Consider the following 27,028-nt stretch of genomic DNA (forward strand, 5'->3'; position numbering starts at 1 on the left):
GGGCTCTCTGGGTTAATTGTGCTCTTAACCTTTTCCTGTGTGTGTGTGTGTGTGTGTGTGTGTGTGTGTGTGTGCTGTCACATTTATAATATATGAGGCAAAGATTGTGTTTCATGTACGGCAGTGTGTTCCTCTTCCCCAGGGGGCTCACTACAGTGTACTCAGTGTAGTGTACCTTTCCAGGCTAGCAGGGCTCAACCAGCATGGCTGGATTCCATTAAAGGAATGATCTCCAATATTTCTACTAAATTGTCCACAATGAGAAAGCGACACAATACTTAAGACAATCTGTGGATGAGTTTATGAACAGAGACTCAGTCCCCAAACTAGCGTTTCAGACCCCTACCATTTGTCCGCAAAAACGTACTCTGTCCCATATCCTGCAGTCTGACTTGGATGATCAAGGGTCAGACATGGAGGAGTGGGAGGTGGACTCAGAAGGGGGGGATGCTGCTCTGTCACAGGGAATAAAGGCTCTTGTAGAAGCTATCAGAGACGTTCTGCAAATTCCTGATAAGTTGACAGAGGAGTGTGAGGAATCTTATTTTAATGTAAAACAAGAAGTCCTCAGTCACGTTTCCTGTATCAAAGGAACGGAATACCCTGTTTGAAGAACCGTGGGTTAATCATAATAGGAAATTTCAGATCCCTGAAAGGCTACTCTCATCCTTTCCTTTTCCTCCTGAGGATAGGAAAAAATGGGAAAAAAAACGATAGTGGATGCATCCGTATCCAGGCTGTCACGGAAAATAGTGTTGCCTGTCCCTGGTGCAGCTTCCCTGAAAGACACGGCTGATCGTAAAATTGAGACCACACTCAAATCCTTGTATACGACTGCTGGGGTGGCCCACAGAACCACTATAGCATGTGCGTGGATTACTAAAGCCATCGCTAAATGGTCAGGTAACCTAATTGAGGGGTTGGATTCCTTATCTAGGGGGGGATTGTTTTACTCCTGCAATGTATACAGGACTGCAAACTTTATGGTGGAAGCCATAAAAGAAGTAGGTTTGCTTAATGCACGCACCGTGGATATGGCAGTGTCAGCACGCAGGGGCTTATGGATATGCCAGTGGACTGCGGACTCCAGGAAAGGCGTGGAAGGCCAACCCTTCACAGGAGAGGCCTTATTTGGAGATGAACTAGACAAATGGATCTCCAAAGCTACTGCGGGTAAGTCCACGTATCTTCCTTCTGCAGCTCCCCCAGCCAGGAAATCCTACTCAGGACCTAATCTACAGTCCTTTCGGACTGCCAGGTGTAAGAGCAAAACCACAGGTTCTTTTTCAGACACCAGAGGCGCTAGAGGTAAGCCACGCAAACCAGCAGCTGCCGGTTTTCAGGATCAGAGCTCTAGCTCTGCTTCCTCAAAGCCTTCAGCATGACGATGGACAGCAATACCTGGAAGACTGGCAGGTGGGAGGCCGACTAAAGTTTTTCAGTCACATCTGGATAACATCATGCCAGGATCCCTGGGTCATAGATCTTATTTCCCAGGGCTACAAACTGGAGTTTCAAGAGTTCCCATCTCACAGATTCTTCAAATTAGGCTTACCAGTTTCACAAGAGGCAAGTATAACCTTACAGGATGTCATTCAAAAACTGGTACGGACTCAGGTCATTGTTCCAGTTCCACCTCATCTCCAAAGCATGGGATATTATTACAACTTATTTGTAGTACCGAAACCGGACGGTTCGGTAAGGCCGATTTTGAATCTAAAATCGTTGAACCCGTACTTACGAGTGTTCAAGTTCAAGATGGAGTCTCTGAGAGCGGTTATCTCAGGTCTGGAGGAGGGGTAATTCCTAGTGTCTCAAGGATGCGTACCTTCACATTCCGATCTGGCTGCCTCACCAGGCTTATCTACGGTTTGCACTGCAGGACTGTCACTACCAGTTCCAGGCACTGCCATGTGGTCTCTCCATGGCACCTAGGGTGTTCACCAAGGTGATGGCAGAGATGATGTTTCTCCTTCGCAAGCAGCGAGTGAACATAATTCCGTACCTGGACGATCTTCTGATAAAGGCACCGTCCAAGGAAAGGTTGTTGGACAGCATTGGTCTCACAACCAAACTACTCCTGGATCATGGGTGGATTCTAAATCTACCGAAATCTCACTTAGAGCCAACTCGGAGGCTCCCATTTCTGGGAATGATACTGTACACAGAGTCGCAGAAAGATTTTCTTCCATTGGAAAAGGCATTGGTAATCCAGTCGATGGTTTGGGATGTCCTGAAGCCAACCCGGATATCAGTGCATCTGTGCATTCGCCTTCTGGGGAAAATGGTGGCTTCTTACGAGGCACTTCAGTACGGATGGTTTCACGCAATACCCTTCCAGCTCGATCTGTTGGACAAATGGTCCGGATCACATCTTCACATGCAACCAGTCTGTTGCCAAAGGCCAGGATCTCCCTTGTGTGGTGGCTACAGACTTCTCACCTAAGCAGAAAGGATATTTGTGCTATGCTCAGCCTGGTGTATTATCGTTGTTCTTTTGTATAACAATTGAGAAAATGCATCAATAGAAGTAAAAGTATAAATTGTTTAATCTATTACAATGAAAATCGTAACAATGCACATAAATGATAACACAATACTTGCTTGCGTACAGGAATAGAATAAAGAAAGGGGGGGGGGGGGGTCAGACAAATGAATAGATGGATGATGCGTAAAGAGTAGTAGAAGACATAATGTAAGAGAGAGGGAACAGTGACAGTGTATGTGTCACTTGAGTGCACTTAAATGAGCTAATCATTTCCGAAACGGCACTTGTTCTTGTGGATCCACCAAGTGATGTAAATGAATGAATAAATAAATAGATAAATGTCAATTGATGGTAAATAATAATGATATTAAGTGCATGAATTAATGTCAATTCACGGTAATACGTCGTCCAAGCGATGGTATGCTTCAGAAAGAATTGTATGTGTATAGATAATGTTTAGAAATGATATGTCCAAAGCAGGGAGAGCAGGATTTTTCGATCGTGGTAACAAGTGTGAGTGGCGGCGTCCTGCTCACTCACTATGGTAGTTCAATGTCCATTTGGTACCTGAGTGATGTCTGTTACACACAAATACTCTGTCTAAGGAGAGATATATTTAAATTACAAGTTTGAAGATTAAACAAGTTTATAACAAATTTGGGATAATCCAGAAGGATAAATCAAATATCAAGCCAACAAAGCATAATGACAAGTGTGCCTTTATTTAACAACTGACGAACCACACACAAATGGAATTAAAGCGCTACAGTCCCATGACTGACAGGATATGCACCTAATCAACGAGAATCAAAGCCACGACGAATCAAACAACACCAGACACTAGAAATAAGAAGCAGGGGAACACCCACCATTCACAACTCCCAGAAGAAGACCTTTACATGTTGAAACGCGTTGGAGGAGAAACTGACACAGAGACATTCTTATCAAGTTCTGTGCACGGACAATCCCTAGGCTAAGTGAGCGGTAACACGGATCGAGAAGAATTGCACCGACCCTCCGTGGAACGCTGGTAGGTAAGCCTCCGTAGCGGAGGGGGTACTGTGGGGGAAAGGCAAATCAAGCTGGACCTAGCTATATCCCCTCCCCAGGCTGCTGCTGTCCCCTGCCTGGTTTCCGTGTCCAGGAGAACACCCACGGTGTGAGTGTCCCCAGGACGGCGGAGCCGACTGGGTGAGCAGCAAGTCCGGATCACGAAGGTAACCGGGAGAGGATCCCACTGGTTCGGCAACGCTGGAACTACAGACATCACCCAGGTACCAAACTGACATTGAACTACCATAGTGAGTGAGCGGGACGCCACCACTCACACTTGTTACCACGATCGAAAAATTCTGCTCTCCCTGCTTTGGACATATAATTTCTAAACATCTATACGCATACAATTCTTTCTGAAGCATACCAGCACTTGGACGACGTATTACCGTGATTTAACATTTATTCATGCACTTAATATAATTTATTATTTACCATCAATTGACATTTATCTATTTATTCATTTATTTACATCACTTGGTGGATCCACAAGAACAAGTGCCGTTTTGGAAACGATTAGCTCATTCAAGTGCACTCAACTGACACACACACACTGTCACTGTTCCCTCTCTCCTATAGTCTGAATTTTTCTTCTACATTATGTTTTCTACTACTCTTTACGCATCATCCATCTATTCATTTGTCTGATCCTCCCTCCCCTCTTTCTTTATTCTATTCCTGTACACAAGCATGTATTATGTTATCATTTATGTACATTGTTACGATTTTCATTGTAATAGATTAAACAATATATACTTTTACTTCTATTGATGCAATTTCCCAATTGTTACACAACAGAACAACAATAATACACCAGGCTGAGCGTAGCAAAAATTTCCTTTGTGTAGTCTATAGTATAGTGTTGTCAACTATAATTGTGCAGCAGCTCGCCATTTAGGCACCAAAAACACTCAATGTGCACCTGCACACTATCACATTATAGACTTCTCACCTAATCGAGGGCCAACGGTTCGGGATTCGGAATTGAATTCTGCTAACCACAGACACAAGCCTCATAGGTTAAGGGGCAGTCACCCAGGGGGTGCAGTTTCAAGGAAGATGGTCAAGTCAGGAAGTTGTCCTTCCAGTCAATATTCTGGAACTCAGGGCTATATACAATGCGCTTCTGCAAGCCTCATATCTTCAAGATCGGGCCATTCAGGTTCAGTTGGACAATGTGACTGCAGTGACGTACATAAACTGACAGGGCAGAACGAAAAGCAGAGCACCAATGTCAGATTTCTCAAGAATTCCTCTGGGCAGAAAAAAACACGCATTGTCAGCGGTCTTCATTTCGGGAGTAGACAACTGGGAAGCAGGCTTCCTCAGCAGACACAACCTGCACCCGGGGAAGTGGGGCCCTCACCCGGAGGTGTTCAGGTGCTTGACACGTCGATGGGGATGTCCACAAATTTACATGATGGCCTCTCATCTCAACAAGAAGCTCAAGCGCTATTGTTCCAGGTCGAGGGACCCACATGCAATGGCGGTGGATGCCGTGACGACTCCATGGGTCTATCAGATGGTGTATGTGTTCCCTCCACTTGCGCTGATCCCAAGAATTCTGAAAAGAATAAAAAGGGAAAAGGATCAAGCAATTCTCATTGCTCCGGACTGGCCAAGAAGGGCCTGGTACGTGGACCTTCTGGAGTTGCTCCTGGCGGATCTGTGGCCCCTACCTCTTTGCTAGGATTTTCTGCAACAGGGCCCGTTCGTTTATCAAGACTTAACACGGCAACGTTTGACGGCATGGAAGTTGAACGGCTGATTCTAGCCAGGAGAGGCATGCCGGACAAGGTCATCTCGACTATGATTGAAGCCAGGAAGGGGGTAACGTCTAAACATTACAAACGTATTTGGAAGAAATACGTCTCGTGGTGTGAGAGGAGAAAATATTCTGCGATAGAATTTCATCTGGGACATTCCCTGCTGTTTTTGCAGTCTGGTGTGGATGTGGGCCTACATCTGGGCTCCATAAAAGTTCAGATTTCGGCCTTGTCCATTTTCTTTCAGAAACAATTGGCTTCTCTACCTGAGGGTCAGACGTTCTTGAAAGGGGTTCTGCACATCCAGTCTCCCTTTGTGCCTCCCACGGCACCATGGGATCTCAATTTGGTACTGCAGTTCCTCCAGTCGGACTGGGTTGAACCGTTACAGGAGGTAGACGTAAAATATCTTATGTGGAAGACTGTCACACTGTTGGCCTTGGCTTCAGCAAGACATGTGTCGGAGCTAGGGGCGTTGTCTCACAAGAGACCCTATTTTCCATGAGGACAGAGCTGAACTCGGGACTCGTCAGCAATTTCTTCCTAAGGTGGTGTCTGCGTTTCACATCAACCAACCCATTGTGGTTCCGGTTGTTACCGACACTTCTGTGACTTCAAAGTTTTTTGATGTTGTGAGGGCTTTGAAGGTATATGTGAAGAGAACAGCTTGTCACAGGAAATCGGACTCGCTGTTTGTTTTTTCCGATCCCAATAAGAATGGATGTCCTGCTTCAAAGCAGTCCATTGCGCGCTGGATCAGGCTTACTATCCAGCATGCTTATTCCACGGCACGATTGCCGGTTCCTAAATCTGTACAGGCTCACTCGACTAGATCGGTGGGTTCTTCTTGGGCAACTGCCCGTGGTATCTCAGCCTTACAGCTCTACCGAGCAGCTTCTTGGTCAGGTTCGAACACGTTTGCAAAGTTCTACAGGTAAGATACTTTGGCCTCTGAGGACCTTCAGTTGGTCAATCGGTTCTGCAGGAATCTCGGCACTCTCCCACCCGGTTTGGGAGCTTTGCCACTTCCCCATGGTACTAAATGGATCCCCAGTATCCTCTAGGACGTAAGTGGATTTTAATTCCCTACCGGTAAATCCTTTTCTCGTAGTCCGTGGAGGATACAGGGCGCTCGCCCAGTGCTTCGTTCTTTCTGCACTGTTACTTGGTTAAGTATTCTGGTTTGTTCAACTGTTGCTGTTCATGTTTCAAGTTTAGTTAGCATGGCTTTTCTATTGTTCTGTGTGTGCTGGTTCGGAATCTCACCACTTTTCTTATCTATCTTTCTCTCAAAGTATGTCTGTCTCCTCGGGCACAGTTTCCTAGACTGAGTCTGGTAGGAGGGGCATATAGAGTGTGGGCTGGCACCTCCATCAAATTTGCGACTAAGCCCCTTTGCGGGCTCGCTGCCCTTGCCACAGGTTTTAGTCCCACTCTATGGGTGTTGCGGACACCCACGAGTGGTAATAGTCCCTGTTAGTCGGCATTCCGACTGTCGGGATTGAGAGCCGTCGGGATGTCCGGAAACGGTATTGTGACCGAATCGGTATTTGGTTACATAACTACATCCCCTAACAATAGTATCTTTTTGAATTCAGTAACTATAAGAAGCCATCTGTTACAGCTTGGAAACATGTATTTTACCTTCTATGGCACAGAGCCCTTCTCCCCATGCCTTGAATAGTATTCCGCCCATCCGTTACAGCTACAAACAGCACTGAATAGGAAAACTTTAGTTATTGCCATGTTGTACAGTATATCATATAATTATCTTATATTCCCACCAGATTTCTTTCCAGATCATTTGATAGGGCGTTAATAAAGGTGTTGATAGAAAGTTTCTATAACCTAAATCTAACAATTATTTTTTATTATGCTGTATAATCCAATAATTTATAATGTTTTCGATGTTGATATTGTTCTGGGTTTTTGTCACATTGATCTTTTTTGCCATAATTTTTATTTATTTATTATTGTGTAGATTTTGTGATGTTTTTTAAAAACATATTTCATTGTTTCCCACTGAGTACATGCTACTAGTATTTTTTTACATATTGATGTAATACTGCCACTTTCAGTTTTTAATGGACGGGTTTACCTATTGATGTAATGTGTAATTACGCAGGGAATATGACAACACATCTGTAGCACAAACCAACAACTGGCCTAAAACTATCTATTGCAGATGCTGTCTTGTTTTTGGTAAAGGTCAATCAATAAATTACTAAGCAACATAGCACATTCAAACTGATACATTTGTAAAGTGGTGAAATGTCTTTTTTAATTGATGGAAAAGTAAAGTCTCCACAGATTGGAGTAGATATTCTCATACTTGTTACATACTGTGCCAGGAAGCTTACAACTGATTTTTGGATACTATGTGTAATTAATGTCTTTGTGTTGTTTTGTTCACAGTACCAGAAATTGTAAGAGAAACACAGGATCTTATTGAACGTGGTGAACTTCTGCAAGCACATCGAAAATTGATGGACCTGGAATGCTCTCGAGATGACCTTATGTATGAGCAGTACCGCATGGATAGCAAAAACACCCATGATATGAAACTAATTCAGAACTATTTTGGAAAAATACAACTTCTGTCTGATGAGTTGGGCAAACAGCTATGGATGGTCATACAGAGATCCGTAACCACTGTCCGAAAGGATCCTACCTTGCTTGTCTCAGTTGTTCGCATCATAGAGAGGGAAGAAAAGATAGATCGCCGCATGATGGATAGGAAAAAACAGACTGGTTTCATTCCACCGGGAAGACCCAAGAAGTGCAAGGAGACAATGTTTTTGGTACTTGAAAAAACAGTTGGAACCAGAATTGAAGGCAGTCAGGCAGACACAAGGGAGTCTGATAAAATGTGGCTGGTGCGCCATTTGGAAATTATTCGTCGTTATGTCCTGGATGATCTAATAATTGTTAAAAATCTAATGGTGCAGTGCTTTCCCCCATCTTACAACATTTTCAACAAAGTGCTGGAATTGTACCACCAAGCATTATCTTCCCGGATTCAGGAGTTGGCATCAGAAGATCTTGAAGCTAATGAGATAGTCAGCCTCCTTACTTGGGTTCTAAACACCTATCATAGGTAATACTACAGATTCCATTAGAAACATAGGCAGTATTTGGTGACATAGTTATCAGGGCTTTTACATACATTGTTTTGAAAAAGTTTATTGCATATGTGTGCTGGATTGAAAACTGTGTCAAGCCTTCAGGATGTTGATGCAAATAAGCATTTCTAAGAAGAATATTATTTCACTTGCATCTTTTACCAAGTCAGACTCAGACATTACGGTATGTAGAGTATGTAGAGCTTCTCAGGCTAGCAGGACCATATAGCTTACCAAGGCCTGCTGCAGTCAGGTTGGACAGTTTACAGTATGTAGCATTTATCCTCCTATATCAAATTCCCTACTGATTGTAGGTTTATAAGCAGGTCGGCCTCTTACCTCTTTGTATGTCTCACCCAGATTTGTTTTATTACTATTTTGCACCCAATTAGAATATTCTAGCGCCATATAAACAAATTAAATACTAGTAAAATTGCTTTAATGTACTATAAGTGTTGGCTGTTAGGGATGCAGTCAGCATCCCGGCGCTGTGAATGCTGATGGTCAGGTGACCGATGCCGGCATCCTGACCAGCGACAACCTGAAGGTAATTATTGGGGTGCCAATTAGGGTTAGGGCCTGGGAGTGGAGGTTAGGGTTAGCCGTAGCCGGAAATGAATTACTCCATCCTCTGTCTGCATTCTAAAAGTTTGGATGCCACGGTCGGCATCCCGACCGCCGGCATTTCATATAACACACGGCTGTTGCGCTGCTAAGTGAAAACTGCTTCTGACATACATTCTGTTTTCAGTTTGTGTATATTTACAATGGATGAAACTGTTCTAGGTATGTTTTATTGGTCTGTAATTTAGTTTGAATACTACTTTTAGGTATAGTATTAACCTATAAGGGGGAATTTTATTGTTTTTGTGCACCCAAAAGTAATGGTCGCCTGATGGGCGATATTGAGTTGTTCTGCTGATGGCATCTGTGGCCGGGTCCCAGTCCCGAGTCAGCTCTCCTGCTCCACCCACGTGGCTAATGGTGGCTGCGGCACTGATGGGGTTAACTCCCCGTGCTGCAGTGCCATATTTAAAAGGACCAAGCGGCATTGGGTGCAAATTTCAAATGTAGTAACTGCTCTAGGCGCCATGTTTAAAATATGTTTAACATTGCTAGGTGCCAAGTGGTTAAAAATGAGTAAATGTTTTCGATGTGCCATGGTTCCGATTGCGCTCCAGCGACTACGGCAATGGAGCTTGTTAACCAACAAAGGGGGTAATTCAGATCTGATCGCTGCTATGCATTTTTGCACAGCATGCGATCAGGTCCAGACTGTGCATGTGTATGTACCACAATGTGAACGCGCGTCGGACAACAACGGGCATCGCCGGTCAGCGACTGGATGGTGCGAAAAATACGATTGCGCGGGCGTTCACAAGGTGATTGAGAGGAGGAAGCCGTTGTGGGTGGCAACTGACCGTTGACTGGGAGTGTCTGGAAAAATGCAGGCATTCCCAAGCGCTTTCAGGGAGGGTGTCTAACGTCAGCTCCGACCTCGATCAGCTTGTTCTCATCGCACTGGAGGAGTAAGTCCTGGGTTGCACAAAGTGAATTTTCACAGCTCTGCATACAAATGCGATCGCACACTTACACAGTGAATTTACACTCTCCCTGGAGGTGGCGAGTATCTGATCACAGGACAGCAAAATTAGCAGCCCAGCAATCAGATCTGAATTAGGCACAAAGAACCGCTGCAGCTGGGTTGTAGTCCTCTGCTGCATGCTGACCACTGGCGACCGGGATCTTTGCTCCTGCAGCAGGTCAGGGGTGTGAGCACCAATGCACGGCGCTCCAGCACTACAAGGAGGCAGAGAGCCACTGTAGCTACAACACCAATCCCGGAGCTGCAGGGCTATAAGTGGCTGCATATTGGGGGACTGGGAAAGACTGCTCCCAGGCGGCATGCAGGGGAAGAGTGACCGCATGCTAGTGGAGTGGAGGAGCCAGCACTGAGAGAGGACAGCAAGGAGCGCCTGCAGCCTGGACTGAGTCCAGGGGCTGGGTCGCTTGCGCAGCCATGTGGTATGTTAACCACTGGCTGCTCTGCACTGGAGGATAGTGTAAATAGAGGGCCCCCAGCAGTCCTGGACTGCAAAGCTAGGGAAGCCCAGTACTGGGCACAGTATAAAACAAAGCAATGCAAAATGTTTTAAAAATAAAATGTATAAATGTGATGTATATGCAGGACTGAGCCAGGAGAAGCCATTCCTGAGCTACCGTGTCTGGGATGGAAAGCCTGTTGCTGTGCACTATGTTACACAATGTAAAAAGGTTTTACATTTATTGAAGATATGTAGTAAAATGCACTTACTTTTCTATCCTGGGTGTATATGAAATCTGGAGACCTCCGTGGGCTGCTAGTTTCCGAATACCCTGCCAGGGGACCCCAGCACCTTATCCTAGAGCCTTCTCCATGCAAGTGGCAAGGGAAGATAGAGGGAAAGCTAGGCAACACAACCAGCTAAGTGGTTTCACAGAGCTCCAAAGAGCTTACCCTCTGTAGCCAGGAATCCCTGCCAGGGGATCTTGTCTGCCCAACTTGGAGCTCAGATTCAGGCTAGTGATGGTAAGCTGATCACTTAGCAGATTCCTGGAAGTTCGTTTTGAGAAGAACCTTTCCCTGACTCCAGACATGCTGGCACCTGTACGATTACGAACACCCTAGGTGGGCTAAGGCACAGAGGAGTGACCATTCCCCACTGTCCATAGGGGACAATGTTAAATATGTACCTGCATGAGTCATGCATGGCACATTCACTTAAGTTGATTGGGTAAAAACTACTGGACGGTACTACCCCCTGTGGTATTGTATGTTAGATGAGGATAAAAAGAGCAAGATGCATCCGTTCACAGAACCCATTCTCTGTTCCCGGGTACTTGCGGCAGAGACACACGGTCGCAGACGCTCTCCTGGTTCGCGTGGCTACTACTGGGAGGAGGTAAGAGACTCCCCTGGAGGACCCGCCATTAAATCGCGTTTCGTCCGCGACCTAGGAGAGACGTGTCGCGGCGCTGGTGTGGACACTGTCTCCGAGCAGGGTTCCCACTAGACCACCGTGGCGTCCGAGTACAGGTTGGGTGTACTAACACCCCATTTAATAAGACTCACAGTACCTGGGGAGGTGGCGCTTGACCTGTAGCCCCTCCCCTGGAACAGGGTGCCATCTCTGAGTAGATTTTCCCGCCCTGGTGCTGCCTCACACTATCCCTGACTGAGACGCTGGGCACCATCTTCTGAGCACAGCTGCGGCTGGTCTCTGAGACTGTAGGGCAAGATCTCCCTTGTAAACCCATGTGTGTGTGTGTGTGTGTATGTATGTATGTATGTATGTATGTATATATATATATATATATATATATATATATATATTATAAAATGTGTCCTTCCGACCCGTTCGCACACAGCGGTTCTTCACTGCGGTGCGAACGGGTCGGAACAGCGCATGCGCGGTGGCCGCATTGCGCATGCGCGTCGTTGCTTGCCGGGCAGCGGCCAGAACAAAGAAGAGAGCGATCGTTAGCGCGATCGCAAGAAGATTGACGGAGGAGGCGTTCCGGGGCGGCTACTCACCATTTTCCGGGCGTGGAGATCTGAACGCAGGTGTGTCCAGGCGTTTGGAGGGGTATGTCTGACGTCAATCCCGGGACCTTCATCGCTGGATCCGTCGCACACGGTAAGTAGGTCTGGCCCTGGTCTTGTTTTGCAGGAAACTTTTTTTAGCATAACAGGGCTGCACAAGCGATCGCAGCCCTGCTATGCTAAAATACACTCCCCCATAGGCGGCGTCAAGTTGATCGCAGGAGCAGCAAAAAGTTTGCTATGTGCGATCAACTCGGAATGACCATTATAGTGTGACACAGTATTTATACATATATTATACTGTGTACTCGGTCCCATTATACCAGATTTATTTGCAGGTATTGTACTTTGTCTGGCTGTACCGTACTAAGTCGCTCTGTTGTTGCATTTGTACCATAATGTCTAACAGAAAGTGCAGTAAATCAATGGAAGCTCCTGTATCATGCAGAGCATGCTCCAAGGATTTACCTGAGGGGGAGGTGTATGATGGTCTGTGCACTATGTGTCATACACCTCTCTGCCAGTCCGCAGCTCCCTGGGTCTACACAGGAGCCACCCTGGGCTGCGTTCACAAACCTACCAGGTACTCTGGTAGAACGCCTTACGCCCCCTATGGGTCCACCTGTGCCCCTATAGCATGTCCCTATGGTTAATCTGCCTTGGGCAGAAAATGTATCTAACCAGCTGCAGCAATTAAATCAGTCTTTGGTTAGACAGAAATCCACTCCAGGTCACTCTCGTGTCTCTGGGTTATCTAAGCGGGCTACTTCCTCATCACAGTCCACATACCTCTCTGATGTTTCATCTGAAGAGGAGGGGGGAGCATATATGGTCCTGTCAGACACTGAATCTGGTGTTACCTTAGTGGTTGCTATTAAACAAATCCTACAAATCTCTTATGATGAGTATTTCACTACCATTGCAAAAAAAAACCTGATAGTTTTAACCACTTTCAGCCGTTTATACATATATTACACCATTCTGACCATTTAGTGGACATCAGAAGGGAACCCTGGTTTACTCCAGGGAAGAAATTCTCTCTGCATAAACGAGCCTTGGCTCGCTATCCTCTCCCTGCAGAGTTATGTAGCAAGTGGGAAAATTCACCACCGCTGGATGCTCACATCACCCGACTTGTGGTGTCATCAACTCTGCCTGTCACCACTGTCACCTCACTGAAAGAACCGACAGATAAGCGTGTGGAGGGATGCCTGAAATCTATTTACTGCCTTACAGAAGCTGTGCATAGACCCACTATTGCTGCCTCCTGGGCTGCAAAGAGTATTGAAACATGAGTTCATGCATTAGAGGAAGAGCTGCCAGAGGCTATATCTGACAGTGCCAGCCAATACCTGTCTCACATTACCACCACCACCGCCTATTACAATCAGGAGGCGTCCTTTGAGGCAGGTGTACTGGCGGCCAAGGCGTCGTCTGTCTTGGCCCGCCATATTCTGTGGTTGAGGTTATGGAAGGTGGACCTAGACTCCAAAAAGACCTTGGCGGTGCTCCCCTTTAAGGGGGTCATTTTGTTTCGGGAAGACCTAAATAAATTTGTTTCTGAATTAGCAGCTGCTAAGACAGCTTTCATGTCAAATACTTATCTTTCTGCACTTAAGACAAAAGGTACCACCTTTCATGCCTTTCGGCCTCAATGGAAAGCAAAAGGTCAGGCATACCCCAGACTATCTTGTGCTCCCAAAACCACTAAGCCCAAGGCCAAACAATCCTGGGCATCCCGGCAGCCTGCTTCTAGAGACAAGCCTGCTGCATAACGGGACAGGCCTCCCCCTGGGGGATTCCAGGGTGGGCGGCTGACTTCTGCAGTTTGCCCAGGTCTGGTTAAAGAACACTTCAGACGCATGGGTGCTGTAAGTTGTCTATTACGGGTACGCTGTCTCCTTCATGAGACGCCCCCCCTCGCCAGTACCTCAGTCTCAGAGAGACAGAGGTTATTAATCAACCCTGTTTCTAGTCCCAAATCCAAATGGGTCATTCCGGCCTATACCCAACCTCAAATCCCTGAACAAGTTTGTGAGTGTGTCCAGGTTTCATATGGAAACACTGTGCTCCATTGTACTGGCTATGGAACCGGAGATTATTTGGTATCCCTGGATATACAGGATGTATACCTGCATATACCTATTGCCATGTCACACTAGCAGTTTCTGCGGTTTGCTATTGGCAACCTGCACTTTCAATTCCAGGCTCTACCATTTGGACTGGCTACGGCTCCTCAGATCTTCACCAAGGTCATGGCCGTGATGACTGCACATCTCCGTCTCCAGGAGATCAGAATCCTGCCGTATCTTGACAACCTGCTAATTTTGGAAAATTCCCACAATGTCCTCCTCAGTCATTTGCAACTGACAGTAAACTTCTTGCAAGCCCACGGGTGACTTATCAATTGGAAGAATTCTTTGCTGGTCCCAGCTCAGAGCATGGTGCACCTGGGGGCACTTCTGGACACACACAGTCAAAGGCTGTTTCTGTCTCCAGAAAAGGTCCTGAAACTTTAGGACAGGATAAGATTCTTCCTTTATCGCCACAGTGTCGATACACTTGGCGATGCAAATACTTGGCCTGATGGTGTCAGCATTCGACATGGTAGAGTACGCTCAATTTCATTCCCGCCCATTACAGAGGTTAATCCTTTCCAAATGGGATGGCTAACTTTATCAGATCAAATCTCAGATGATCACTTTAACTCCGGAGGTTCGTCTGTGTACAGGACCAACGATTAAGCAGGTGCCCTCCCTTCTGGATCCCCAACTGTGTCACGCTGACAATGGAAGCCAGTCTGAGGGATGGGGCGCGGTGTTGGAGCAACACTTGTTTTAGGGTCGCTGGACCAAGGAAGAATCATTCTTCCCAATAAACATTCTGGAGCTGAGGGCAGTGTTCAAAGCATTATTGCTCGCCCTGCCTCTGGTACAGAACAGGCCTGTTCAAGTACGGTCAGACAACGCGACCACGGTGGCATACATAAACCATCAAGGCGGCACTCGAAGCCGCTCAGCAATGATGGACGCGTCAAAAATCCTGTTTTGGGCGGAACGCCATCTGCCAGCCATATCGGCAGTATTCATTCCAGGTGTCCTGAACTGGGAAGCGGACTTCCTTAATCGCCAGGACGTGCATGCCGGAGAGTGGAGTCTTCATCCAGAAGTCTTTCAACTCCTAGTGGACAGATGGGGCCTACCAGACATAGACCAGATGGTGTCTCAACATAATCACAAGGTTCCGGTCTTCGGATCAAGACGGCGGCCAAGGGATCCTCAAACAGCGTTCATGGATGCACTGGCGGTTCCATGGAACTTTCGGCTGCCTTATGTGTTTCCTCCAGTGTCACTTCTTCTGCCCAGGGTACTATGGAAGTTCAAACAAGAAAAAGGAATACTACTTTTAGTCGCCCCAGCGTGGCCTCGAAGGCATTGGTTCTCAGACCTGCAGGGTCTGTCGACAGAGAACCCCCTTCTACTTCCTCAGCGCCCGGACCTCCTCATGCAGGGCCCTTGTCTCTACCCAGACTGGCCCTCAGGAGTGATGCTTCAAGAGTCACGCCGTCCAAGCCAAAGGTTTTTCTGAGGCGGTTATTCAGACTATGTTGAAAACCCGCAAACTGGCCTCTGCCCGGATTTTTACAGGTTTTGGAATTCTTACTTCACATGGCATGCTGATAACAAATATGATGTCTCTACATTCAGAACATCCAGAATTCTGGCTTTTCTGCAACGAGGCCTTGACTTAGATGTCCGTCTGGCCTCCCTCAAGGTTCACATATCTGCCTTGTCTGTATGGTTTCAGAGAAAAGTTGCATCTATACCTGACGTTCATACTTTCACTCAGGGCGTACTTAAGATTCAGCCTCTGTATGTCTCTCCTGTGGCTCCGTTGGATTTAACTGTGGTACTGAAAGCCCTGCAAGAGTCTCCATTTGAACCTTTTGAGTCAGCGGAACTTAAATGGCTTATGGCCTAGGTCCTGTTCTTGCTGGCTATTTACTCGGCAAGACGGGTGTCGGACTTAGGCGCTTTGTCCTGTCGTCCACCCTATTTGATTTTTCACAGAGACTGGGCAGTTCTATAAACTCGACCGGGTTATCTGCCTAAGGTGGTGTCATCTTTTCACCTTAACCAAGAGTTTATGGTTTCGGCCTTTATCTCTTCAGACTTGTCTTCCAAAGAGCGTTCTTTTGGATGTGGTAAGGGCTCTCCATATTTAAGTGGAGAGGACTGCCTCTATCAGGTCAGATTCCCTTTTTGTACTGTTTGGTTTCCACAAACGTGGCTGGCCTGTGAATAAGCAAACCTTGGACAGATGGATTAGAATGGTGATTGCACAAGCTTATGCGTAGGCTGGACTTCCAGCTCCTGCTGCTATTAAAGCCCATTCTACTTGGTCTGTTGGACCTTCTTGGGCGGCCCGCCATGGCGCATCCGCAAAACAATTGTGCAAGGCGGCTACGTGGTCCTCAGTTCATTAGGTTCTATGCCTTTGTTACTTCCGCCTCCCAGGATGCTTCCTTTGGACGCCGGGTTCTTATACCCGCTAAGGCGCGTCCCCTTCATTGAGGAACTGCTTAGGACATTCCCGATGTTTCCCTGTGGAAACCAATGTTTCCTGCTGCAGAAAATAGAGTTGTGGTAGACTTACCTTCGTTAACTCTCTTTCTGCGAGGTACATTGGTTCCACAGGGCACCCACCCTGACGTACCTAGCTTCTTTGGTTTGCATGGCATTAGCCGCTGGTACCTTCTCCTGTAATGAGAATGTGGTTTTCTGTGACTAACATCTACCTTCTCTCTTGCCTGCTCCTGCATTGGACTGGTTAACATAACTGTACTCCCAGTGCCTGGAGGCGGGGTTTATAGGGGAGGCCCCAGTGCATCCTGGGGCAGTCTAAAGCTTTAGCCTGTTGTTGCCTCTGGATCAAGATCCACTCTACACCCCAATGTTTTCCTGTGGAACCAATGTATCTCACAGAAAGAGAGTTACCAATGGTAAGTCTACCATAACTCTATTTTTCCTATCAATCTCATTTACTTTGTAATTTGCTTTCTGTTTTGTGAGTTTTAACCTGGTGATGTCTGAGGAGTGATGAGCTGATTGAGTTGTGTTCGGCTTCATTATTCCAGCATTTAAATGGTTGCCATTGGTTACCCAAAGAAACATTGCTGGTACTGACCCAGAGTGTTGTTGGCACAGAATAAACTTGCTAAACAGTGAGATCAAATATTAATTTTTTCACCAATGGTATTTATTAAGGTTTTGTTCCGTTAACCACGGAAGGGGGAGGGGGGTACAGGAAGGACAAAAAAAAACAATTTGAGGGTGTTCAAGGGGGGAATCAAGAGCCAGTTACATCATAGCCATTAGTACAGACCAGGATGAAACATGAATATACATAAACATGACACAGGCACAACACAAGACAGGCTGAACAATGCCGTAAAGATTTTTTTTTTCTTAATAAAAAGAGATTAGGCTGTATCAAGGAGCAATGCTGCACCTTCCCCATCTGTAGTAAATTCGTGCCAGCTAAACTATTTAACTAGTGGCGAATTGGCTGTAAAAGAGTAGGGAACACCCAAGGTTTCCATTTGGAAGGCAGGATGGATTTTACAAATTACTTTTTGAAGGGGAAGAGGGGAAGAACACTTCCAGCTCTCTGATATGGCTGCTCTAGTGGCAATGAAAATGTGACCTAAAACATTGCAGTCTAGATTGGATAGATCTGCAGGGTACACATGTAGCAAAGCTAGGATGCAGGTGTACATGAAGGACCTTATAAATCAGGTTCAACACCTCCTTCCATAGAGATCTAATCCCAGAGCAGCTCCAAAACACATTTATTTATTTATTACCAGTTCTTTATTTAGCGCACACCTATTCCGCAGCGCTTTACAGAGAATATTTGGCCATTCACATCTTTCTCTGCCCCGGTGGAGCTTGCAATTTATTCCTTACCACATGTACACGCACACACATTCACACTGGGTTAATTTTTGTTTGGAGCCAATTAACCTACCAGTATATTTTTGGATTGTGTGAGGAAACCATGCAAGTACGGGGAGAAAATACGAACTCTGCACAGTTAGGGCCATGGCGGGATTCTAACCCATGATCTCAGAGCTGTGAGGTAATAATGCTAACCATTACACCATCCATACTGCCCAAACACATGGAAAATGTCCCCAACCTCTCCACTGGCTCTACAACAAAATCTAGATTGAGAAGGCCAAATTTTGTGTAGTTTGTCCGTAATGAAATACAGTCTGTGCAGCAACTTAAATTGCATTTCCAAATGGTAATAACATTTGGAGAATTGGTGTGCATTAAATAAATAGCTTCCCATAGCTGAAGAGTAAATGTGGTTTGCAAGTCCGACTTCCACTGCAACTGCGCAGAGGATTTACCCTCTTGTCACATTATCCTGGTATACATAGTGCCAGAATCTAATGGAATTGCCCGATGATAATTTTGATATAATAGCAGGTGGTGTGAGATGGAATGATCCAGTGGATCAGAGCAAACTAGAAATCCAGTGGCTAATATGTGTATAAGTAAACAATTCTTTGTTTGGGAGGTTGTACTGTAGTTGAAGAGCAGAGAATGACCTGATGGTACCAGCATCCACAACATTAGCAATAGTTGTGAGACCACGGGAGGTCCATGTGGCAACCTGTAGGTCGGGAATCAGTCCGGATAGTGCATATAGGGAAAGGCTGCGCACTGGTAGGGATAGGTATTTAGTAGAGACTGCGATAGTATCCAAAGCCTTAAGGGAATCTGTTATTGCCCTAGGGGTATTCGGGAGAAAGGGTCTCAGTCGGTGTGGAGTCCACACCAATTCTACAAGGGGGAAATGTGGAAGCAATGTGTTACTCCAAGTCAGCCTAGGGTTTAGCTCCATGGGGTAAGGACCAGTCACTGATCTGCTCTACTAAACAAGCATAGCGTCAGTAAGTCAGGAACCTCTAGTCCTCCAAAATATCTTGAGCGGGTCAGGTGGTGAAAAGCGATCTGGGGAGTTTTCCCTTTACAAATGTAGCGCAAGATCAAAGAGTGCACAGTTTTGTCAAAACGAATGTATTTATTTCGAACAATCCCATATTTGGTTCTCCAAAAGTTTATTACAACTTTTGGGATACCAAATATGGGATTGTTCGAAATAAATACATTAGTTTTGACAAAATGTTCATATTGATTGCGGCTAATCTACCGAGCCAAGACACCTCAACTCCAACTAACTTTCTCTTACGTCCTAGAGGATGCTGGGGACTCCGTAAGGACCATGGGGTATAGACGGGCTCCGCAGGAGACATGGGAACTCTAAAGACTTTAGATGGGTGTGTACTGGCTCCTCCCTCTATGCCCCTCCTCCAGACCTCAGTTAGATCCTGTGCCCAGAGGAGACTGGATGCACTGCAGGGGAGCTCTACTGAGTTTCTCTGAAAATACTTTTTGTTAGGTTTTTTATTTTCAGGGAGCTGAGGGGAGAGAAGCAGACCTACTTAACTGATAGGCTCTGCTTCTTAGGCTACTGGACACCATTAGCTCCAGAGGGTCGGAACACAGGTGTCGTCCTCGCTGTTCGTCCCGGAGCCGCGCCGCCGTCCTCCTCACAGAGCCGGAAGATAGAAGCCGGGTGAGTAGAAGAAGAAAGAAGACTTCACAGGCGGCAGAAGACTTCAGATCTTCACTGAGGTACCGCGCAGCGGTAACTCTGCACGCCATTGCTCCCACACATACACACACAGAAGGCACTGTATGGGTGCAGGGCGCAGGGGGGGCGTCCTGGGCAGCAATATTAACCTCAAGGGACATTGGCTAATATATTAGATACAGCGGAGGCAGTATATTGAAAAAACCCCGCCAGGATAAAGAATTTGAGCGGGACCGCCGTTGAGGGGGTGGAGCTTGATCCTCCAGCACTAACCAGTGCCATTTTTCTCCACAGCAAGCTGCAGAGAAGCTGCTCCCCGGACTTTCCCCTGCTGAGCAAGTACAGAGGGCAAAAAAGGGGGTGGGGGCACATTTAATTGGCGCAGTGAGTGTATTATTTATTCTATAAAAGAGCGCTGTACAGTCTGGGATTTTATTCCAGTGTCCAGTGGTGCTGGGTGTGTGCTGGCATACACTCTCTCTCTGTCTCTCCAAAGGGCCTTATTGGGGGGGCTGTTCCCATAATTGTATATCCCAGAGTGTGTGGGAGTGTCAGTACGTGTGTGTCGACATGTCTGAAGCGGAAGGCTCGTCTTAAGAGGAGGTAGAGCAGGTGATTGTGGTGTCTCCGTCAGCGACGCCGACACCTGATTGGTTGGATATGTGGAATGTTTTAAATGCAAATGTGTCTTTATTACATAAAAGACTGGACAAAGCAGAGTCCAGAGAAAAAGCAGGGAGTCAATCCATGGCTTTGACTGTGTCACAAGGCCCTTCGGGCTCTCATAAACGTCCCTTGTCCCAGGTAGCAGACACTGATACCGACACGGATTCTGACTCCAGTGTCGACCTACGATGATGTGAAGTTACACCCAAGGGTGGCCAAAAGTATTCATTATATGATTATTGCAATAAAAGATGTTTTGCATATCACAGAGGACCCCTCGGTGCCTGACACGAGGGTATGCGTGTTTAAGGAGAAGAAACCTGAGGTAACCTTTCCCCCATCTCATGAGCTGAATGCTTTATTTGAAAAAGCTTGGGAAACTCCGGACAAGAAACTGCAGATTCCCAAGAGAATTCTTATGGCGTATCCTTTCCCCGCACAGGACAGGTTACGGTGGGAATCCTCGCCCAGGGTGGACAAGGCTTTGACGCGCTTGTCCAAAAAGGTGGCGCTACCGTCTCCAGACACGGCAGCCCTCAAGGATCCTGCTGATCGCAGACAGGAGACTACCTTAAAATCAATTTATGCACATAAGGGTGCCTTGCTCAGACCGGCAGTAGCATCGGCATGGGTATGTAGCGCAATAGCAGCATGGGCAGATAACTTGTCATCTGACATTGACACCCTAGATAAGGATAGCATTTTATTGACCTTGGGTCATATTAAAGACGCAGCGTTATATATGAGAGACTCTGCGAGAGACGTTGGGCTATTGGGTTCAAGAGCCAATGCCATGGCAGTTTCTGCTAGGCGAGCCCTGTGGACCCGCCAATGGACGGGTGATGCGGATTCAAAGAGACATATGGAACCAAGGGTGAGGTTTTATTTGGGGAGGGCCTCGCGGACCTGGTTTCCACAGCTACCGCGGGTAAATCTTCTTCTTTTTTGCCTTATGTTCCCCCACAGCAAAAGAAAACACCTCAATATCAGATGCAGTCCTTACGGTCACATAAGTCCAGAAGAGGTCGGGGCTCGTCCTTCCTCGCCAGAGGTAAGGGTAGAGGGAAAAGAATGCCTGCTACGGCTAGTTCCCAGGAACAGAAGTCCACCGCATGACGCTGGGGCTCCACTGCGGGAGTCCGCGCCGGTGGGGGCACGCCTTTGACTCTTCAGCCAGGTCTGGGTTCTGTCAGATTTGGATCCTTGGGCGATAGAAATTGTATCCCAAGGCTACAAACTGGAATTCGAAGAAGTGCCTCCTCGACGATTTTTCAAGTCTGCTTTGCCAGCTTCTCCCCCAGAGAGGGAAATAGTTTTAGCTGCAATACAAAAGCTGTGTCGACAGCAGGTGATTATCAAGGTTCCCCTAATACAACAGGGGAAGGGTACTATTCAACCCTATTTGTGGTCCCAAAACCGGATGGCTCGGTCAGACCCATTCTGAATCTAAAATCCCTAAACCTGTATGTACAGAGGTTCAAATACCTGAGATTCGCTGTACAGGACTGTCATTACCAGTTTCAGACGTTGCCGTTTGGGCTGTCCACGGCCCCGAGGATTTTCACCAAGGTAATGGCGGAAATGATGGTGCTCCTACGCAGGCAAGGAGTCACAATTATCCCATACTTGGACGATCTCCTGATAAAAGTGAGATCGATAGATCAGTTGCTGAAAAGCGTGTCACTCCCTGAGTGTGCTGCAGCAACACGGCGGGATCCTAAATCTGCCAAAGTCGCAGTTGATTCCAACGACTCGGATATCATTTTTAGGCATGATTCTGGACACGGAAAAGAAGAGGGGTTTTCTCCCAACGGAAAAAGCCCAGGAACTCCAGAGCATGGTCAGAGACCTGTTAAAGCCAAAAAGAGTGTCAGTTCATCAATGCACTCGAGTACTGGGAAAGATGGTGGCGGCCTACGAGGCCACCCCCTTCGGCAGGTTCCATGCGAGGACATTTCAGTGGGACCTTCTGGACAAGTGGTCGAGGTCTCATCTACAAATACATCAGAAAATAAGCCTGTCCCCCAGGGCCAGGGTGTCTCTCCTGTGGTGGCTGCAGAGTGCTCACCTTCTAGAGGGTCGCAGGTTCGGCATTCAAGACTGGGTTCTGGTAACCACGGATGCGAGCCTCCGAGGATGGGGAGCAGTCACACAAGGAAGAAATTTTCAGGGACTGTGGTCAAGCCAGGAGGCTTGTCTACACATCAGCGTGCTGGAATTAAGGGCCATATACAATGGCCTACGACAAGCGGAGACTCTTCTTCGCGACCTACCTGTTCTGATTCAATCGGACAACGTCACAGCAGTGGCTCATGTAAACCGCCAAGGCGGGACAAGGAGCAGAGTGGCAATGGTGGAAGCCACCAGGATTCTTCGCTGGGCGGAAAATCACATAAGCGCGCTGTCAGCAGTCTTCATTCCGGGAGTGGACAACTGGGAACCAGGCTTCCTTGGCAGACACGATCTCCATCCAGGAGAGTGGGGTCTGCATCAAGAAGTTTTTGCAGAGATAACAAGTCGTTGGGGGCTTCCTCATATACACATGATGGCGTCACGCCTCAACAAGAAACTTTGGAGGTATTGTTCCAGGTCAAGGGACCCTCAGGCTGTAGCGGTAGACGCCCTGGTGACACCGTGGGTGTTTCCTTCGGTCTATGTCTTCCCTCCTCTTCCAATTATCTCAAAAATACTGAGAATCATAAGACAAAAAAGAGTCCAGACAATACTCATTGTTCCAGATTGGCCTCGAAGGGCCTGGTATTCAGATCTTCAAGAGATGCTCACAGAAGATCCGTGGCCTCTTCCTCCCAGGGAGGACCTGTTGCAGCAGGTGCCCTGCGTGTTCCAAGACTTACCGCGGTTACGTTTGACGGCATGGCGGTTGAACACCAAATCCTAGCTAGGAAAGGTATTCCGGGGGAAGTCATCCCTACTCTGATAAAAGCTAGGAAGGAGGTGACGGCGAAACATTATCACCGTATCTGGAGGAAATATGTATCTTGGTGTGAAGCCAAGAATGTTCCTACGGAAGATTTCCACCTGGGCCGTTTTCTCCACTTTCTGCAGACAGGAGTGGATATGGGCCTAAAGTTAGGCTCCATTAAGGTGCAGATTTCGGCCCTGTCAATATTCTTTCAGAAGGAATTGGCTTCTCTCCCAGAAGTCCAGACTTTTGTAAAGGGAGTGCTGCACATCCAGCCTCCTTTTGTGGCGCCATGGGCCCTTAACGTGGTGTTACAGTTCCTTAAGTCACACTGGTTTGAACCTCTTCAAACAGTTAAGTTAAAATTTCTCACTTGGAAAGTGGTCATGTTAGCCTTGGCATCTGCGAGGCGTGTGTCCGAATTGGCGGCTTTGTTTCACAAAAGCCCCTATCTGATTTTCCATGTGGATAGGGCAGAGTTGAGGACTCGTCCTCAATTTCTGCCTAAGGTGGTTTCATCGTTTCATATGAACCAACCTATTGTGGTGCCTGTGGCTACAAGTGACTTGGAGGATTCCAAGTCCCTTGATGTAGTCAGGGCCTTAAAAGTTTATGTAGCCAGGACGGCTCGGGTTAGGAAAACAGAGGCACTGTTTGTCCTGTATGCAGCCTACAAGGTTGGCGCTCCTGCTTCTAAGCAGACTATTGCCCGCTGGATCTGTAACACGATTCACCAGGCTCATTCTACGGCTGGATTGCCGTTACCAAATTCGGTAAAGGCCCATTCCACTAGGAAGGTGGGCTCTTCTTGGGCGGCTGCCCGAGGTGTCTCGGCATTACAACTTTGCCGAGCAGCTACTTGGTCGGTTCAAACACTTTTGTTAAATTCTATATGTTTGATACCTTGGCTGATGAGGACCTCATGTTTGCTCAATCGGTGCTGCAGAGTCATCCGCACTCTCCCGCCCGGTCTGGAGCTTTGGTATAATCCCCATGGTCCTTACGGAGTCCCCAGCATCCTCTAGGACGTAAAAGAAAATAAGATTTTAAACCTACCGCTAAATCTTTTTCTCCTAGTCCGTAGAGGATGCTGGACGCCCGTCCCAGTGCGGACTAAATTCTGCAAGGCTTGTATATAGTTATTGCTTACATAAGGGTTATGTTACAGTTGAGATCAGTCTCTGGCTGATGCTGTTTTGTTTCATACTGTTAACTGGTTAGTATATTCCATGTTGTACGGTGTGGATGGTGTGAGCTGGTATGTATCTTGCCCTTAGATTAGCAAAAATCCTTTCCTCGTGCTGTCCGTCTCCTCTGGGCACAGGATCTAACTGAGGTCTGGAGGAGGGGCATAGAGGGAGGAGCCAGTGTACACCCATCTAAAGTCTTTAGAGTGCCCATGTCTCCTGCGGAGCCCGTCTATACCCCATGATCCTTACGGAGTCCCCAGCATCCTCTACGGACTAGGAGAAAAAGATTTACCGGTAGGCTTATTTTTTTACAAAGCCTCAACGTGACTAATAAGGGGCAGGTAATTAATTTCCGTCAGCTTTGCCATGGATTTAGAAATGTATATGCTTAAATATGAAATGGAATATTGTATCTAATTATATTTATAAGCATTTAAGCTTAGTCAAGGCCTCGGTGTAAATGAAAAGGAAGGGCCTCCGTTTTGGTTGTGTTTAACTTATAAAATGACGCCACACTGTACTGATCAAGAATATCATGTAGGGCTGGAAGGGAGGACTCTGGGTCAGAGACAATAAGCAACATGTCATCTGCAAATAAGCTCAGTTTGTGTGCTGAGCTCCCAATACGGACTCCGGGATAGACCAAATAATATTGATAATGATAATAAATAATCTTATAATGATGGTTAATGTTAAAACAAATTGTCTGTTTTTACAAAAAACAAGATAAACCTAGGTTTATCGGGGGGGCAGAGTGTCTAATCTAAAAATCCAATGGCTTTCTGCCCCTAATAAGAGCAGAGCTCTTTCCCCACCTATTTTGGGGACTGGAACATGTGCAACAATCCCATATTTTAGAGTGGCTGAACTGTGTCTAGCTTCACAGAAATGTCTAGCAACAGGTTGATCACTGTGATCAGACTCAATTGCAGCTCTTATGGACGAACGATGTGCTACCATGCATTCCTTAAACATGAAATAAATGTGTGTGTGTGTGAGATAGATAGATAGATAGATAGAGATATATATAGATATATATAGATATATATATATATATATATATATATATATATATATTTAAATTTACAGGTTGAGTATCCCTTATCCAAAATGCTTGGGCCCAGAAGTATTTTGGATATCGGATTTTTCCATATTTTGGAATAATTGCATACCATAGTGAGAGATCATGGTTATCTAAGCACAGAATGCATTTGTTTCATATACATGTTACACAAATAGCCTGGAGGTAATTTTAGCCAATTTTTTTAATAACTTTTGTGTGTACATTCACACAATTTATTTATGTTTCATTTACACCTAATACACATTCTGAAGGTCATTTAATACAATATTTTTCATAACTTTGTGTATTAAACAATGTTTGTGTACTTTAAGCCATCAGAAAACAAAGGTTTCACCATCTCAGTCTCACTCAAAAAATTCTGTATTTCGGAATATTCCGTATTTCTCTGACGTCCTAGTGGATGCTGGGAACTCCGTAAGGACCATGGGGAATAGCGGCTCCGCAGGAGACTGGGCACAAAAGTAAAAGCTTTAGGACTACCTGGTGTGCATTGGCTCCTCCCCCTATGACCCTCCTCCAAGCCTCAGTTAGATTTTTGTGCCCGGCCGAGAAGGGTGCACACTAGGGGCTCTCCTGAGCTTCTTAGTGAAAAGTTTAGTTTTAGGTTTTTTATTTTCAGTGAGACCTGCTGGCAACAGGCTCACTGCATCGAGGGACTAAGGGGAGAAGAAGCGAACTCACCTGCGTGCAGAGTGGATTGGGCTTCTTAGGCTACTGGACACCATTAGCTCCAGAGGGACCGAACACAGGCCCAGCCTCGGAGCTCGGTCCCGGAGCCGCGCCGCCGGCCCCCTTACAGAGCCAGAAGCAAGAAAAGGTCCGGAAAAATCGGCGGCAGAAGACATCAGTCTTCAACAAGGTAGCGCACAGCACTGCAGCTGTGCGCCATTGTTACTCAGGCACACTTCACACTCCGGTCACTGAGGGTGCAGGGCGCTAGGGGGGGGCGCCCTGAGCAGCAATGTAAAACACCTTGGCTGGCATAAATACACCACATATAACCCCCAGGGCTATATGGGTGTATTTTAACCCCTGCCAGATTCCACAGAAAAACGGGAGAAAAGGCCGCCGAGAAGGGGGCGGAGCCTATCTCCTCAGCACACTGGCGCCATTTTCTCTCACAGCTCCGTTGGAGGGAAGCTCCCTGGCTCTCCCCTGCAGTTACTACACTACAGAAAGGGGTTAAAAAAGAGAGGGGGGCACTAGTTAGGCGCAGTATAACAATACAGCAGCTATAAGGGGAAAAACACTTATATAAGGTTATCCCTGTGTATATATATATATATATATATATATATATATATAGCGCTCTGGTGTGTGCTGGCATACTCTCCCTCTGTCTCCCCAAAGGGCTAGTGGGGTCCTGTCCTCTATCAGAGCATTCCCTGTGTGTGTGCTGTGTCGGTACGTTGTGTCGACATGTATGAGGAGGAAAATGAGGTGGAGGCGGAGCAATTGCCTGTAACAGAGATGTCACCCCCTAGG

The 27,028-nt window shown here is 46.6% G+C and overlaps 1 protein-coding gene across 1 annotated transcript in view; it reads left to right on the top strand.

Moving 5' to 3' along the window:
- Positions 1-27,028, top strand: part of EXOC3 (exocyst complex component 3) — a 141,801-nt gene that overhangs the window by 11,956 nt on the left and 102,817 nt on the right. The window contains exon 4 of the mRNA XM_063922795.1: positions 7,723-8,404. Coding sequence (XP_063778865.1) covers positions 7,723-8,404 — 682 coding nt within the window. The remainder of the gene's footprint in view (positions 1-7,722; positions 8,405-27,028) is intronic.

Source organism: Pseudophryne corroboree, chromosome 5, assembly GCF_028390025.1.
Source record: "Pseudophryne corroboree isolate aPseCor3 chromosome 5, aPseCor3.hap2, whole genome shotgun sequence".
NCBI classification, from domain to species: domain Eukaryota; kingdom Metazoa; phylum Chordata; class Amphibia; order Anura; family Myobatrachidae; genus Pseudophryne; species Pseudophryne corroboree.